This window comes from Molossus molossus, unplaced genomic scaffold (assembly GCF_014108415.1).
Source record: "Molossus molossus isolate mMolMol1 unplaced genomic scaffold, mMolMol1.p scaffold_m16_p_11, whole genome shotgun sequence".
Classification (NCBI taxonomy): Eukaryota; Metazoa; Chordata; class Mammalia; order Chiroptera; family Molossidae; genus Molossus; species Molossus molossus.
Window position 1 is genome coordinate 107,109,394 of NW_023425346.1, and position 15,779 is coordinate 107,125,172.

The following is a 15,779-nucleotide window of genomic DNA, read 5'->3' on the forward strand; positions in this document are numbered from 1 at the left end:
GTTTGTGGTCTGTTTGGAGGGAAACCGACATGCTGACTGCAGTGTTTACAGGGAAGAAGAAATGATTGTAACTGATTTAACGCAGCCAAGAGGCAACGCAGGCCGGCAGGGAGGCCGGCGGGGTGGGCAGAGGCCAGAGGTGTCCAGCTGTGACAAACAGGCACCAGGCCCTGGGCTCCTGTCTCGGCCACCGAGTCCCACAATGTACAGTGAGGGATTTCAAGCCCCTTACATCTGAGAAATCCTGGGCTCACTGCGTCCTCGGACTGGCCAGAGGGTGGAATCAGCCACCTGCTGGGTGGGTCCATTGTCACCCAGTGACTGAAAAGGTGTCAGGCTGAGGACCGAAACTCCCAGCCAAAGGACAGGCTGGGGGGTCGTGGCACACTCTGGTCTTCCCAAGACCCCAGGCGTGCTGTGTAACGAGACCCCCTCGCTGTTCAAGTACAAGATGTTCGCATCCTTCCTTCTGCAAGACCCTCATTTCACAGCGCCCCCCGTCATCCTTCTCTTGGTCCTGACAAGAACCCTATGAGACTGTAGCACCCCATGCCACAGATGGGGAAACTGAGGCTGGGGCCTGGCCCAAGGGCCCGTGTGGAGCCCCGTGTTCCTGCCCCGAGCCTGGCTCTTCCCTGCCCGGCTCCCAGGTTGCAGCCACAGGCTAGAGAAAGGGCTGGGTCCGTGCTCCCTGGCAGCTGTCGGAACCTCCCAGTGAGCTGGGCGTGCAGCTGGCTCCAGGCCCGCCTCCGACAGGGCAGGACTTAGGACCAGAGGGACAAGGAGACAGGTCACGGCACAGGGCGATGTCACAAATGTGCCCCCTCGAAATCAGTGAATTGTAATTCCATGGAAGCTGAGTCGGATGAGAGACGCCGAGTACTTCACGCAAGTGGTCTGGGCCACTTTAGAATCCACGGACACTGTGAGCCGTGTTTGAAGGAAACCCCCGCTTGTCCACCAGAACATGTGTACACACAGAAAACTGTAGATTTCAAAATTGCCAGGGCGGGTGAAACATCAGTTTTAGGGGCCAACATTTCCCTCCTCCCTTTCCTTTCTCAAAGCACTGATGTCAGCCCCCAGAAAAGTATGTACAGGGTCCCCACTTCCTCCAGCGGCCCCCTTGGGTAGGCGGCACCCGCGCCAGCATTCAGTAAGAATAAAGTGAGAGGGTGACAGATGGCCCCTCCAACAGAGTGGCCAGGACAGGACGGCTGCGGCCACCATGCAGGACGCGTGTTTGCGGAGACGGGGACCCTGCAACCTCACAGCTGGAGGCTGCCGGGGTCGCCGGGGTCCCTGCACCTTCAGACTCCCCTCCCTGGCTCTGAGCCCAGTCTCTCTCTTGCCCCCCACACTCCACCCCCTCTCCGCTGGCCCTGTCTCCCCTCCCCCAGCCAGGCTTCCGGAAGGCCTGCCCCCTCTCTCCCCCACGCCCTCAGCCAGTCACTGCACGCGCGCACGCGTGCACACGCACACGCACACTCGCACGCACACACACATTTCAAAAGGTCACCAGCAACATTTGGTCCCATCCAAAGGGTCCTTTCTGGGTCTGGGTCTCTCTGACCTTGGGGGCACCCCACAAAGGGACTGGCCCCTGCCTCCCAATTTTCACCAGCTCTTTGGTCCTTCCTGCATGGCCGCCTCCTCTTCTCTGTCCTGACACATGGAACTGGGACCCTCCTCTCCCCTCTTCCTCTCCCCAGGGCCCCTCCCCTCCGCTGCTCCAGAGCCTGCAACCCTGGGTCTGCAACCCTGTCCCAGAGACTAGCGCCTCCCGGGCACTTCTCAAGACTGAACTCTGCACTTTCACCCCTAACCTGTTCCCTCACCTGCTGTCCCTCTGGGGTCCTGGGCCCCAGCAGCCGGTGCCTGGGCGTCCTCATCCACACGAGGCCCTGCAGGCCCTAAGTCCCACGTCACACCCTTTCACTCTCCCGCGCGAGTCCACGTCACCTCCTGTCCACCACCAAGTCCAGACCAGAGGCTCCGGCCACTTCTCCCACAGAACACGTGGGAAGATTCGAAAGTTGGAGACTGGCCCGACCTCACGAAGCCGCGCTGGGTCACGAGCCAACCACGAGTTTCCTGGATGCCGTCCGTGTGGCCCACCAGGGGTCTCCAGGCCCCCTGCCCAGGGGACAGGCAGGCGTTCTCCATGTGAAGGCTCAGGGCAGGGGTGACGGCAGGGCTGCTGTCCCAGGGGAAGGCCTGGGTAGGTGGTGTCAGTGGGAGGCCCAGCTCGGCTGGTTGTGCTGCAGGCTGAGCAGGACTCCAGGCAACGCCCTGAGGCAGGAGAGCGGGGGGGGGGGGGGGGGGGGGGCGTGTCGCTGCACAGGGCCTGAGCCCAACAGGCTCTGTGAGTTTGGGGTGACTCTGGTCTCCACTCCAAGTCTGGAGGCGGGGAGGGACATGGGACGTGTCTTCAGGGCCACACTGGCGGTGGCTCGGAGCCTGCCTAGTGGCACCTTGGCCCACACGGGGCCAACAAGCCTCCTTCCCAGGCCCCCGAGGCTCCATCACACGCGGCCTGATTGTGCACTTGGCCGGTTCTTGCCTCCGCCCAAACCAGGGACCCGCCGCAGGGTCCGGGCAGACCCCTGTGTCTTCCTCCCCAGGTACAACTGGCCACACTGCACCAGGCCCTGGGAGGGAGCAGGCGGCACGGCCAGGGCCTGGCCCAGAGGTGTCGGCTACTGGAGGAGCAGGTCGCCAGCCTGGAGCACAGGTGCCAGGAGGCCGAGAGCGCCCTGGGGTCCCTGCGGCAGGTGAGCCCTCAGAGCGCAAGGCCCCCCATCCTCTTACAGAATGAGCCCCTGGGCATGAACTGAGGTCCAGGAGTTCATCCGATGCCCAGCTGAGGGGGGAGGGCAGGGGTTCCCTGCCCCAGGACCACCTGAAAGCCAGGCCCATGAGGCCTCTGCCGGCCCAGGTGCTCTGGGGGCCACACAGACAGAGGAGGGGCTCGGGGACACACGCCTGCCGCCCGGGCACAGACATCCACACAGCTGTCACCCCCCCCCCCCCTACAGCACTGGCCCAGGCAGGGCCAGGGAAGGGCAGCGGTCCTGGGCTCCCCTGTGCAAAGGGAACCAGGTGTCCGTTGCTCATGGCTGTACCAAGCAGGGCTGCTCAGAGGGGTTGGGGAGGCCATGCTGAGTGGCAGACTTTGCAGGGATCCCTGGGCTTGTCACTGTGCCACCTGCTGACCGAGCCCTGCACAGACTGGCTCCCGCTGGGGCACTGTGGCCCAAGGGCAGCCAGGGGCACCCCGGAGTGGAGGCAGCGAGGAGGGAAGGAGCACCAGGCTGAGCAGAACTGGAGGCCGCACTGCTGCGGCAGGAAGGAGAGTGTTTGGTTGTTGCCGGGAGTAGCTGGGGACCCCACAGGGCGGGGGTGACGGCTGCATGTACACTGACCACTTGCCCTGAAGGAGCCGGGGTGCAGGGGCAGGGTGCTGCTGGGCCTGGAGCCTCCAGGAGAGTGTGTGTCCCCTGTCCCCAGCAGGCCCTGGCCACAGGCACACACTGGCCAGCAGAGGTGGACTCGGGACAGGAGGGTTTTCCAGAGGGGCAGCCACATCCGTGGGGTGCAGCGGGGAAAAGGGACCCTGGGGACAGGACTGGGGTCTGGACGGGGGCACAGAGACCAGCAGGTCAGGACAGTCACTGATGCCACTGACCAGCATGTCCATACAGGGCCACCTGCCTTCCCAGGAAGGAGGGTCGGCCAGCTGGGCACGGTCACAGGATCCCGTTGCTTCACCCGCAGGGTGGCCCAGCGCTGCGCCGCCAAGCAGGGGAGCCGAGGCCTCCTGGCCACCCCCGGGCTCCGGGGCTGAGCATGAGCAGGCCCTGGCACTGCCCCGTGGGGGAGGGGAGGAACAGCTAATGAGTTCCAGGAGGTCAGCTGTGAGGGGCCGCAAACCCATAAACCCTTGACTGGAGTCTCAGGAGGGGAAGCCCGGCGTGGCCGCGTGTTTACTTTGGACCCCGCGCTGTCTCACGTGAGCTGCCGGAACTGTCCCTGGGATTTAAAGGAACAGGACTTCCTTTCCGTGCAGGGCTCTGCCGTCTCCGCCCCGGAGCAGAAAGAGGTCCTTGCTTCTGAGGTTCTGAGCACTGGCCAGGGCCTCCCCGCAGGCTGCTCCCCCTCCTCGGGCCTGAGAGCCCGGACCTGCAGGGCCCGCGCTGGGCAGGGCAGGCCTGCTTTGGAGAGGGGGCCTGGGCTCTGATGCTGCCCAGCGGCTGACAGGCCGGTGCCCGCAGGGCTGCAGGGCAGGGCACCGTCCCCAGCAGCACCCATGGGGCATGTCCGGCATCATTTCTTTCCTCCAAAGGGACTGTCCATGGGGGCAAACGGAGCCCCACCAGCCTTCTCTCCAAAATGGTCTGTCTCCTGGTCATGGCTTGGCGGGGCAGGGTGGTGACCAAGGAAGGGTCTCTGCTCCAGGGAGGACAGGCAGTGGGGACAGTGATGCAACGGGCTTGTTGGGACCAGGTCAGGGCGAGGGCCGAGCCTCGCTCAGCAGGTCCCGCGGGCTGGCTCCCGGTGTGGGGTGCAGGGGGTCGGGCTCCATGGGCCAGGAGGAATGCTGAAGCCCAGGGGGTGGGCCCAGGGGACGGATCCCCGCTGAGGGCAGCTCTGAAGCAGATGGAGATCAGACCCCAGCCCGTCAGCTCCCACCCTGGCTCAGATGCCAGTGGCCCTGGAAGGGGCTCTGTCCTGGCCCAGGACACCCTGCCCCCATCAAGCCAGTGCTCAGGGGACCCAGAGCCCTTCCCTGAGGCACCCACATGCCCCCCAAGAGAAGACTGGTCTGACCACACCTCCAGCAGCCACTACAAGACCTGCTCTTGCAGAGGGCACGGGACACCCCGAGCAGGGAAGGGGACGCGGGGCCGAGAAGCCACGGGACCAGCCCTCACGCAGCCTCCAAGCGGACAGGGCCCTGAGGCAGGACCCGCAGCTGCAGGTCAGCTGTGCCCTCCGGCCGGGGGGTGGGCCCGGAGCAAGCGGCATCCAGATGGTGTGGGTCCCAGGGGGTGTCCACCCTGCCTGTCTCAGGCACACACAGGTGTGCACACACAGGGCAGGTGCAGAGATGCTGCCCCAGACAACAGTGGTGTCCACCGGGCCACACCTGGGACGGTCGGGGACCTTGTGAGCCAGCTCATGCACCCGAAAGAAGGAGAGTGGGGAGCAGGCTCGGGCTGCTCCCTGTGTGTGCTGGGGACCCTGGCACCTCAGACAAGGGATCTGCAAGCAGGTGGGGGCAGGAAGATTCAGCCAGCGATGCCCATGGGACCCCCGTCCAGCCAGCCGGAAAGCAGGGTGCCACTAAAGCAAAGTCAGGTCCACCCTGCAGGCCCAGAGGAGGCCCCTACCTGCTTGCCAACCCTGGGCTGGGCCCACACCCCAGCAGAAGGCAGCAGGGTGTGGATGGAGGCACAGCAGCCCCAAGGGCAGGTGGGCAGTGGCGAGGAGCCCGGTTCTCACCCCGGTGCGGACAGCGGAGCAGGGGAGGCCCAGGCTCAGCTGCTCCAGGAGCTGGCCGACCAACACCAGCAAGACCTGGCTTCAGGGGCCGCGCCGGCCCCGAGTCCCAGGTGGGGGGCGGGACGTGGTGTCCAGCAGCACACCCTGAGGGCTTCCAGCAGGGGTCTCGGCACCGCTGCCAGGAGCTCCAGCTCCCTGAGTGCTGGAGCAGGTTCCTGGGGCCAGTCTCCACCTCTCTGCCCCCATCGCCTGCCCACCCATAAGGAGGGTGGCGAGAACAGCCCCGCGGTCAGAGGTCACTGCCTATGACGTGTCAGGCCCAGCAGGCAGGCAGCAGTTGGAGCAGGGGTGGCCCCTGCCCCTGTCCTTCGGTCAGAAGGGAGAGAGTGACGCACGTGTGCATGAGATGGTGACCAAGTGTGGCAGAGCCTTGGACATGTAGCTGTGCTCCCAACACGCACACACGTGTACACACACACAGACATGCCTGCCAGGGCTGGCCCTTGGCTCCCAGCTGTCAGAGACCTCATTCTGCAGATAGGGGAGCCGAGACCCAGAGCGGTAAAGTGGGTGCCCAGTGTCACCCCCAAATGAGTGTCTCTGACCCACCAAGCCACATCCACTAAATAAATATGCCAAGAAGCATTTATTTCCTTATCATCCCGAGTGTGTTTGTGGCCTGAATGGGAGGGTCCGACCGTCGCAGGTCCCTGAGATCCCATGGGTGGGGGTCCCTGATGAGAGGGGGACCATGTGTCCTGTGTCTGCCGCTGTTTCTGTCCCATGAGTGGGGGAGCCGAGGACTACGGCCTCCCGGCCTTCCTGTTACAGAGCTCCGGGGTCCTGGCTGGGACCAGCCCTCCCACCGAGCTCCTGCCCCATCCACAGGTGTCCAGGAGGGAGCAGCTGGACTAGGAAGTCCAGGCAGCAGCGCGCCCACCTCGCCGGGCCTCCCCACCAGGAAGTGAGCCCTGCTGCCCACCCGGAGGGCTGACCAGACCGACCACCACGGCCCTGGCCAGCAGAATCGCGACTGGGAGAACGGGTGCTCATGCAGCTCAGGGGACCACGCTCGGCAGGGTGGGCCTGGTGCTGGGAGGGGGTCCAGGGTGCAGGCAGCCGAGCCCACACTCACCAGGAGGCCCGCGTCAGCAGGCACCTCTGGGTCCCCTGACCGGTGACTCGGGCCTCCCTGGCCCCAGCCCGCCCTGCTGCGCACGGCCTCCGCCAGCAGCACGGCCCCGGGCCTGGCGCTGGGTCTCTGCTTGGATGTGCGGATCCCGACGGCTCGCGGAGGCCAGGCCCTGCCAGGCCGGCTCCCTCGGCCACAGGCTGCATTCCGTGCCCTCGGCTCTGTCAACATGGGAAACACGTGGAAAACATTTCCACCAAATGGAGCCAAAAACAATGTCCTGGAGGCCAGGGCTCGCTCCCTCCGCCCAGAGGCTGCGGCCCTTCCGTGTCCAGGAACTGCAGGTCTGCCCTGGTGGCAGGTGGCTGGAAATGACTCAGTCGGGCCACTGACTCACTGGCCCAGGAGGTACGGGAGCGGAAGTCAGACTTGCAGAACCTCCCACTGTCCCAGCCTGTGACCTGGGCTGTGCCCTCGGGATCCAGCCCCGTTGCCACGGAGACGAACAGCCATCCTGGTGCACCTGTCGGCGTTTCTGCTCATCCCCCATCAGCGCTGGTCAGAGCGATTTGTCTTCCTCTCCAAACGGCCTCTTCTGTTATGGACTTGCACGTACCCGAGGTCCCCAGGAGCCCGGCTCCTCCCAGGTACCCCGTCATGCCCGGGAGGAGGGGCGTGGGGGCGGGAAGGGTCCAAAGCTCTGGAAGCCACCCCATCTCGGCCACTGTGAGCTGTGACGGCCACCTGCCTTTCCAGAGGGACCCAGGCTTGTCTCCTGGTTGAATTCAGAAATGGACAAAGTTACCATATGTTGAAAACTCCACAGAAGCGATGTCTAGAAAGAGGTGGGCAAAGGGCTTCCCTCTGCCTGTCGACTGCCCGGTTACTGGAGCCCATGTTGAGGGGGACGCTGAAGTCCAGCCCAGGCTCAGAGAGCACAGCAAGTGGCCGTTAGCGATGGCTGCTCCAGACAAAGGGAGGGTCAGTGGGGTGCACCCTGGTATCAGCCCTCCTGCAGGGGCCAGTCAAGACAAATAGCAACCCAGCAGGTGGGCACACCTCACCGCTGAAGAGTGTTCCCCAAAACGGGGACCAGCAGGGCCCTGAGAGAGAACATACATCACTCAGGCCTGATATTCAGTGACGTGTTCCTGCCCCTCCACAGCCGAGTGTGCCCTTCCCTGGGGAGCCCCCTCCACCCCCAGCGGGACTTGAGGGAGGGGGTAGAAGGACAGAACTGGAAGCTGGGGACCGGAGTCGGGTCAACGCTTGTTCTCTGCATGTCTGCGCCGCCCACTGGGTGCCTGTCACACCGTTGGGACTGAAGCTCCCACACAGAGGTGGTGAACAGTGTGCGTGAGTGAAAGGGGGTCCTCTCCAGCCTTGGAAGGCGTTGGGGTGATTTCTCAGCGTTGAAAGGAAAGCCACCCACAACTTGACCACGTACTCACGACGACACCAGGGTCCTCCTTGCCTGTCACGGGACACGACCAAGGGCCTGTGAGGCCTCCAGTTTCACCTTTCAACAAACAGGTCAGTCGACGTTGGGACACTGTCCCTGCTTACTCGACATAAAGTGGTGCAGTTGGGAAAAGGGTCTTTTTATGATGGAAATAAACTGGTGTTTCTGTAAGCATCTCCCCGGGAGAGGTGTGGACCTGTGACTGCGCTTCCAGGGGCTCCCAGCCTCGCGGAGCTCTCGGGACAGTTTACAGGTGGGGAGGAGGCAGGCCAGGGCCCACACGGGCCTCACCCGACCTCGTCCCCTGCCGGAGCTTCGGGTACAGAGTTCCACTGACGGGCAGATGGAGCTGGGCCAGGTGGACGGAGCAAGGTGAGGCCCGTGTCAGGTGTGGGACCCTGGAGGGGAGGAGGGCGGGGTGGGGCCATCCTGGTGTGCAGGGTTAGGGCGGAACTGCTGCCCTCCCCACAGTCCCAAGGGAAAGAAGCAAAGGTGGCCCAGCTCTCACCCACTCTGCCCCCTGGAGTGCAGACCAAGGCCTTTGGGTGCCCCCCCCGGCCATCCCACGGGGTGGCCTGTGGCCTAAAAGAGGCCCAGCGGGTCCCAGCATCCCCTTGGGAGTCCCAGTTCTGCCCCTCTCCAGCTGTGCAATCCCGGCTCTCTAGGGGACCACCGAGCCTGGGCACCAACCTTCTCAGGTGTCCAAGGACAGGCCTGCAGCCCACAGGGGAGAGCCCCACCCACCCACCCAGAGAAGGCCGGAGAGCGGGGGGAAGGGCCCCTTCTGAAGCACGGGGGCCGGAAGGAAGGAGGTGACACCTCAGGACAGACTGGCAGGGGAGGGTGACCGAGCCCTGAGGGGCAGGCCCAGCGCCAGGCTTGTGAGGGAGGCAAAGGCCCCATCTTGGCCACAGCCGGGGAGGAAATGAGCTGCAGGACCGAGGCCAGCTGGGCCAGGGCGGCTGGTATCGGGGCCTCTGGACGTCAGCATCCCCACCTGCAGACACTAGAGCTCACCCTCTTCCGGACACGCGTGCTGGGAGCCCGTGGGGTTGGACTGCATCTGCTACTTTCAACACCCTTTTTTAAAAATGTTACCTGAGTTTTCCCACCTCACTGGAGAGACCACAGAGCACGGTTTTATTGGCTGCCGAGCAGGGACAGACCTGCGTCTCCTGCATGCCTGGGCCTCCCTGGCTGTCCCTGAACACTGGGAAATGGGAGCCTTTGCCCTTGAACCAGGGGAGATGGATGAGGCTGCCTGCAGGAGGTCACCCCAGGGCAGGGAGAGCCCGTACCTGAGCCCACCTGAGACCCACTTAACGGCCTCTGCCTGCAGACCCGCCAGCTCAGTGTGCCCAGTCCCTCTCCACCTTCCCGAGCTAAAGCAGCAGTGTGCATGCAGGAGCAACCTGACCCACATTCTGAAGTCCCATCGCAGGTGTCCAGGTGCGGTGGGGGCTCCGGGGAGGCTCAGCCTCGCCGCACAGTGGGTGGAGCCAGTGGGCCAGGTCGGGGGGCTCCACACACTGGCCATGTGGACAGCGGGGCACCCTGAGCCCGGCCATACCACCTTGGCCCACCCAGCCTTACAGTATAGTGACAGGAGCCAGACCCTACTTGCCCCTCTGAGCCCTGTGCCCTCCGGACCTCATTCCCAGGGCAGGTGGGGGTTACCTGGGACAGGGGCTCTGGTGTCACCTACAAGGCAGGGCCAGCTTCTCCGGGGAGATCTGCCTCTTGGAGGGAGAGAGAGAAAGTTGGCGGGTGTAGCCAGCCAGTCCCTGCCACTGCCCCACACGGAGCCCCCAGCCCCAGCCCTGCAGGGAGCAGCCCCCCGGGCCAGGTATGGACACTCACCACCTTACCCTGCACGGAGCCCCACGTCCTGGGGCGTCCCGAGGTCGGCTCTGGGCTCCCCATCTGAACTGCACATACAGTCAGGCCCTAAATTAAAATGTCACAGGCCTGTGGGGAGTCTCGGGTTTCCTGCCGCAGCACATGAGCCTGCTTGATAAAACCACTTTGGTTTTGATGAATGTGGGCTGACTTTCTGCGCCAGGGACAAAGGTGCCCTTGAGCCCGGAGGAGAACCTACAACGGCACATTGCTGAAAACTATTTCCTGATCATATTTTTAGCACCTTAAAAAAAAAACCCACTTTTTTCCCCCTTTTTGCCTGAGGAGTTGTGTTTTTGTGTTTGTTTTTTGTTTTCGTTGTTGTTGTTAATGCAATGCCCAGTGGTGCCGAGGCCTAGTGTTAGCCCCCGGTCTGCCAAGCCAGGCTGCAGCCCAGCCCAGGGTGAAGGGCACATGGGCTCTCGGGTGCTGAGCATCTCACAAAGCCACCCAGGAGATTCCCGTGAGTGGCCGGGTGGGGAACCCCTGCCTAGGACAACTCCTCCCACCATGCCAAAAGAAACAATCTCACTGGGTGCCCAGGGCTGTGCTGGGCTCTGGGGCAGTGGTGCCCCGATGGGCCCCCAGGTGTTCCCGGAAACAGGCCTTTACTAGGGCCCCCTGAGGCATGTGCTCAGGAGGTCAGCAGTGCCCAGGAGGGAAGGGTAGTGGGAGGAAGACAAGGAAGCAGGGGGCTGGGCAGGAGGTAGGTAGGTCTAAAAGAGGTCAGAGGTCAGGCCCTGATGCCCACACCCCTGCTTGGTGCCATGTGTGTTCATATGTGTGTGAGTGTGGATGTACATGTGAGCTGCGCACATGTGAGAGAATTAGTGTGAGCTGTGGGAACGTACGAGTGTGCATGAATGTGTGGGTGTGAGCACCTGTGTGGGAATGTACACGTGGCAGAGAATAGTGTGTCTGGATGGGAGGTGCACGTGAGTGTGCATGCATGCGTGTGGATGCGTGTGGATGCGTGTGGATGCCTGTGCAAGTGGGGACGGGCCTTTCCTCCTCAGCTGCCCTGAGAGCCGTGTGAACTTGGAGTTCTATCCCCAGCACAGCCCCTGCAATCCAACATCATCTCTGACTTTTGTCCTCCACAGATGGGAGGTCTTGACCTTTCTTCATTTCTTGCAGCTACGGTTGTCCTGCTGTCCTGGGGTCTCTGCCTACCCCCCCCCCGGCCCCCACAGCTGCACTTCGTGGGACTAGGGCAGCATTTACAGGGCATTGACTCTTGGGGTGCTGCCAGTGTAGGGCCAGCCTCCTGACATTCTCCCCGGGCCCTGATGGCATCCTAGCAGGACCTTGTAAACCGGTGGCCCCAGAGTCATCCCCTCACACACAGGGACCCTCCCACTGGTTCTTAAAGTCACATCGAACGTCCCTTGCTCGGATTGCACGACAACATGCTCACTGAGTACGTTCTGAAAAACACAAAGACAAGCGTGCAACCCAGGACCTGCGGCCGTGGTGCCTGTCCTCTCTGCTTATCTTTGGGGGTGCACCTGTCTTCAGAGAGGATGGAGGAGGAACTGAGGCCCCAGGATCCAGGTCTTGCCCTGGGTCTGGAAACCCAGAGGGGAACAGATGCCCCTGTGGAGGGACACACGCTCAGAATGACGTCCACGGCGGCAGTCCCAGAGGCAGAAGGGCTGGGATGGCCGCGGGAGGGGCCGAGATCTAAGCTGTGATTCCTGTGCCCTCCAGAGTCCCGGCTGGCCGGCCTTCCCCAGAACGGCGGCTTCAGGCTGCTCTGTGCAGGAGCCGCCGAGGTTCTCTTGCTGTGAGGACCCTTAGGCCCCTGATTTAATACCCTGAAGCCCCCTGGCCAGGGGTCGTTACCACATTAAACCAGAGGGGAAGCTTCCCCTGCACAGGAATCCGGTGTCCCCAGGCTCAGGGCCTGCCTCTTCCAGAGGGTCCGTCCAGGCACTGCTCGGCCAGTGTGGGCCCCACTGATGACATCTGGCAGCGGGGGACCGGGTCCCCTGGCCGGCAGCAGCCTGAAAGGGCACCGGGGAAGCCTGCCTCCGCGCCCAGCCTCTCCAGCAGGCCTTAAGGTCTGTCCCAAAACTGCTCCGAGGACAGCAATGCGGACAGCGGAGGAGGAGATCCCGTCGCAGGGGTGCGCCCAGGCAGCCCTCAGGTCGCCAGTGCCGGGCCAGGGGCGCGAGGAGAACGCGGGGGCCACGGGCCGCGCGTCCAGGCCGCCTGGTGCGGAAAGCGGGCGCAGCGCGGGGTCAGAGACTCCGCGCGCCCCCGCGTTCCGGCGGGCCTGGCGCTTTAAGAGCCGCCCTATTTGCATGGCCCCGCCCAGGCCCCGCCCAGGCCCCGCCCAGGCCCGGGTGGCCGCCCGCTGGATATTTAAATCGCCGCCCCAGGGGCGGGGTCGGCCCCGAATGCGGTCCCGCCCGTCGCCTTCCTCCGCGGAGCGGCCACCGGCGCGCGGCCCGGCCGAGCTCGCGGGCGCAGGGCGCAGAGCGCGGAGCCATCGACGGCGCGGCCGCGCTGCCCGAACGCCCGCTCGGCGCCGCCGGCCACTCCCGCCCGCGGCCTCGCCTCCCGCTGGGGGACCGCGCAGCCCCGCTCTGTCCTTCTCGGTCCCGTCCTGCCCCCCTGCGCCCCGCTCCGTGCCGCTCCGTCCCCGCTCCGTCCCCGCTCCGCCCGCTCTGCTCCCGCCGCCGACCCCTGGCGATGCCGCGCGGGGCCGCCTGGGCGCTGCTCTTGGCCGCGGCCCTGGGGCTCGGGGCGCGCGGGGTGCGCGGCGCGGTGGCCCTGGCCGACTTCTACCCGTTCGGCGCGGAGCACGGCGACGCTGTCACCCCCAAACAGGACGACGGCGGCTCGGGGCTGCGGCCGCTCTCCGTGCCCTTCCCGTTCTTCGGCGCCGAGCACTCCGGACTCTACGTGAGTACCCCGAGCCCGCGGGGCGCCAGGGAGGGCGCTGCGCCCCGGCCGCTGCCCGCCGCCCCGACTCCCGCCGCCGCCGCCAGCAGCTTGGCACCGCGGCGGCCAGAGGTGGAATGAGGACAGCGCTTCCTCCCTCGGCGGCCAAGGCCGGACAGCGGCCCGCGGGAGAGGCGGGCCGGGTGGGGGTGCGAGCTGCAGCCACTGGAGCGCGGCGCGCCCCTGCCCGGCCCCTGCCCCGGCCTGACCGGCCTGGAGCCTGGGCAGCGTGCGCTGCGCGCCTGCCCGGTGCCTGCCTGGTCCCAGCCCGGTGCGGGGAGTCCAGGCCGGTCCTGGTTCTTTCACAGCCAGCCGGCACGGGCCAGTTCTGTCTCCACCGCTCCCAGGGCGGGACCCTGGGCCACGGAGGGAAAGAAACGCGGTGCCTTGGCGCTGCCGAGCATGTCCTGCGGGGGCCACAGGGCACTGCACCCCGCCTTCCCCGAATCCGCCCGAGTGGTGTAGAAAGGGGGCTGGGCAGCCTGGTGAACTGTCACCTGCAACACCAATGCCCTGAACCCAACTGCCATTTCCACCCTCCAATCCCCCATCCCCCCACCACCCCACCCCACCATCCCCCCGCCATCCCGGGCCATCAGCACCACCCTCTGCACTGCCATCTCCCCCACCAGCACCGTCACCTGCCCCGGCATCCCCACCACCTCCAACACCATTCTCAGCTTTGACACCACTGCCACCCCCTACCCACCACTGTTCGTGTGGCCCCTGCCATCCCCTCGCCACCAGGGCCTCCAGCGTCATCGGCTCCCTCCACCACTTGGCCACCCACAGCTGGGCAGCTGCCTTTCCCAGGCCTGTGCAGAAAGGCCTCCTCGCCTTGGGGGTAGCATTTGCTGATGTGACCGTGGTAGGAGGAGGCAGCCGTTGTCCCTGTAGACACCACCAGCTGAACGTCCCTGTGGGCCAGGATCTGGTGCGAGGGCAGCACTGACGTCAGAAGTGTGGGTCGAGCAGGGCAGAGCTGTGCTCAGGGTCTGCCGGAGCCCGATACATCCTAGAAACGGGGAAACTCACGCTGACACCATCTTAACACAACACGGCATCGAAATGCCCCTTAGGAACTGGGCCAGGCTCAACGGTCCCACCCGCAGTCACAGGTGAAAACACTATGAAAACAGTCGGCCCCTCACCAGCCTCACTGAAAACCGACCCTTGCCAGAGCCGCGGGAGAGAGGGCTCTGAAGTGGACAGATCCGATAGCAAAACAAACGGCTCCATCGGAAACCAACATTCTGGCTGCTAACAAAACACAATCTCCGTGAGAGCTTTTTCCTGAAACAGAGATCGTGTTTGAAAAACACTTGCCCATGTGGACATGGTGAGCCCGTCGCCTTCCCGTCCTCAGTGGGAAAGACGATGGAATTCTTGGGGAACGATGCCCAGAACACCTTGCCTGGAGTAACCGCGGGTCTGTCGGGGAGGGAACAGCAGGCGGGGCGTGGGAGCCTTAGAATCACAGCCAGCGGAGGGGGGAGGCATTTATTCTGAAGCAAGTGAGTCTGACCAGTGCCCCCACACCCACAAGGCCAAGGGGACACTCCCCTGCATGCCTCTGGCTCCAGCCCTTGTCCAGCAGAGCCCACGCAGGCCAGCCCCCACCCCCTGGGCTCAGTCCCCTTAGTCCCCAGCCCATTGCGTGGCAGAGAGCAGGCTTATTGAGTGGCTGGCTGGGTGGGTGGGTGGACGGTGCCTCAGCCCTGACAGGGCCCACTTGTCCCACGGTGTGAAGTCAGCTGTGATGCTGCTGGGAGATATGCTTTCTGATCTCCATCGAAGCTGCACACGGGTCACAGCCCTGGCCAGAACACAGTCCCGTGGCACGTGGGTCCCCGTTTCCAGGAGGCGCCCAGCTTCCCGCGTCTTCTCGCGTCACAGCGGCTGTGTGTGCGAAGCTTCAGGCCCTGGAAACCAGGGAGGGTCGGTGCTGTTGCCAAGGTCCTGTGCCGACCCAGCCAGCACTGCAGGGGTGCGGAGCCGCAGCCACCTGCCGAGGGGATTCCCCTGCAGGTGCTGCGTGGTCTGTGGGTAGGGGCGGCAGCTGTGCCACGTCCTACGGGTGGCCGAGGTGGAGCGTCCACTCAGGGTGGGGTCATGGGGACGCGAAGGAAGACCCTGGTTGGTTTGTCACCAGGAGCTTCAAGTGGTTGGCTTCAGGTAACACGTCCCCACGCGGCTTCTGTTCCTCTGTGAGGGGAAGGGTGTGAGGTGGGCAACATCACTGAAGGTGCCAGGCACCCTGTGAGGGGCCCACACGTATGTTTTAGGGCTGCAGAGGCCAGGACGAGGTTCAGGGTCCACCGTTTGCGTCTAAGGCTGAATTGTTGGCATGGTGGACAAGGTGTGCCCCCTAGGGTCCCTTCCACCCATCACCCCAAGGCCTCCTCCAGCCCCTGCTGGCCCCTCACCAGCTGCTCTGACCCCATTGACCTCCTTGTCATTGGGACACTGCAGGGCCACTCAGCATGTGGAGCGTGAGTGGGGCAGAGGTGGGCGGTGCCTGTGGAGCCCAGAGCGAGGGGCGGTGCTGGCAGTGGGTTGCCCGAGGGAGGCTGCATGCCCACCCTGAGTGCCCAGACCACAGCAGCCCGGCTGGTTATTTCCTCTGCAGGCCTGTTTCCCTTCTGTGCAGCAGAGCGCCCCCCTCTGAGCATGCCCATGACACATGTCCAACCGTCCCTGTCGTGGCTGCTCTGGCCGCCAGCTCCCCGCCATCTACAAAGCCCGTCCTGACCCACAGGGGTGAGCCTGGCGAAGTGCCGGCGGCTCTCTGAGCTCACTGAGCAAACCCGAGACCCAGGGGGCTCCAGGAGG

General features: G+C 64.6%; 2 protein-coding genes across 2 annotated transcripts in view; both read left to right on the plus strand.

Annotated features, from left to right (window-relative positions):
- Positions 1-11,788, plus strand: part of CROCC2 (ciliary rootlet coiled-coil, rootletin family member 2) — a 56,642-nt gene extending 44,854 nt beyond the window's left edge. Inside the window, exons 28-30 of the mRNA XM_036253381.1 lie at positions 2,625-2,774; positions 6,708-6,816; positions 11,709-11,788. Of these exons, the coding sequence (XP_036109274.1) occupies positions 2,625-2,774; positions 6,708-6,816; positions 11,709-11,788 (339 nt within the window). The remainder of the gene's footprint in view (positions 1-2,624; positions 2,775-6,707; positions 6,817-11,708) is intronic.
- Positions 11,789-12,695: 907 nt separating this feature from the next.
- The window catches only part of SNED1 (sushi, nidogen and EGF like domains 1), a 59,241-nt gene continuing 56,157 nt past the window's right edge, over positions 12,696-15,779 (plus strand). Inside the window, exon 1 of the mRNA XM_036253382.1 lies at positions 12,696-12,908. Within this exon, the coding sequence (XP_036109275.1) occupies positions 12,696-12,908 (213 nt within the window). The remainder of the gene's footprint in view (positions 12,909-15,779) is intronic.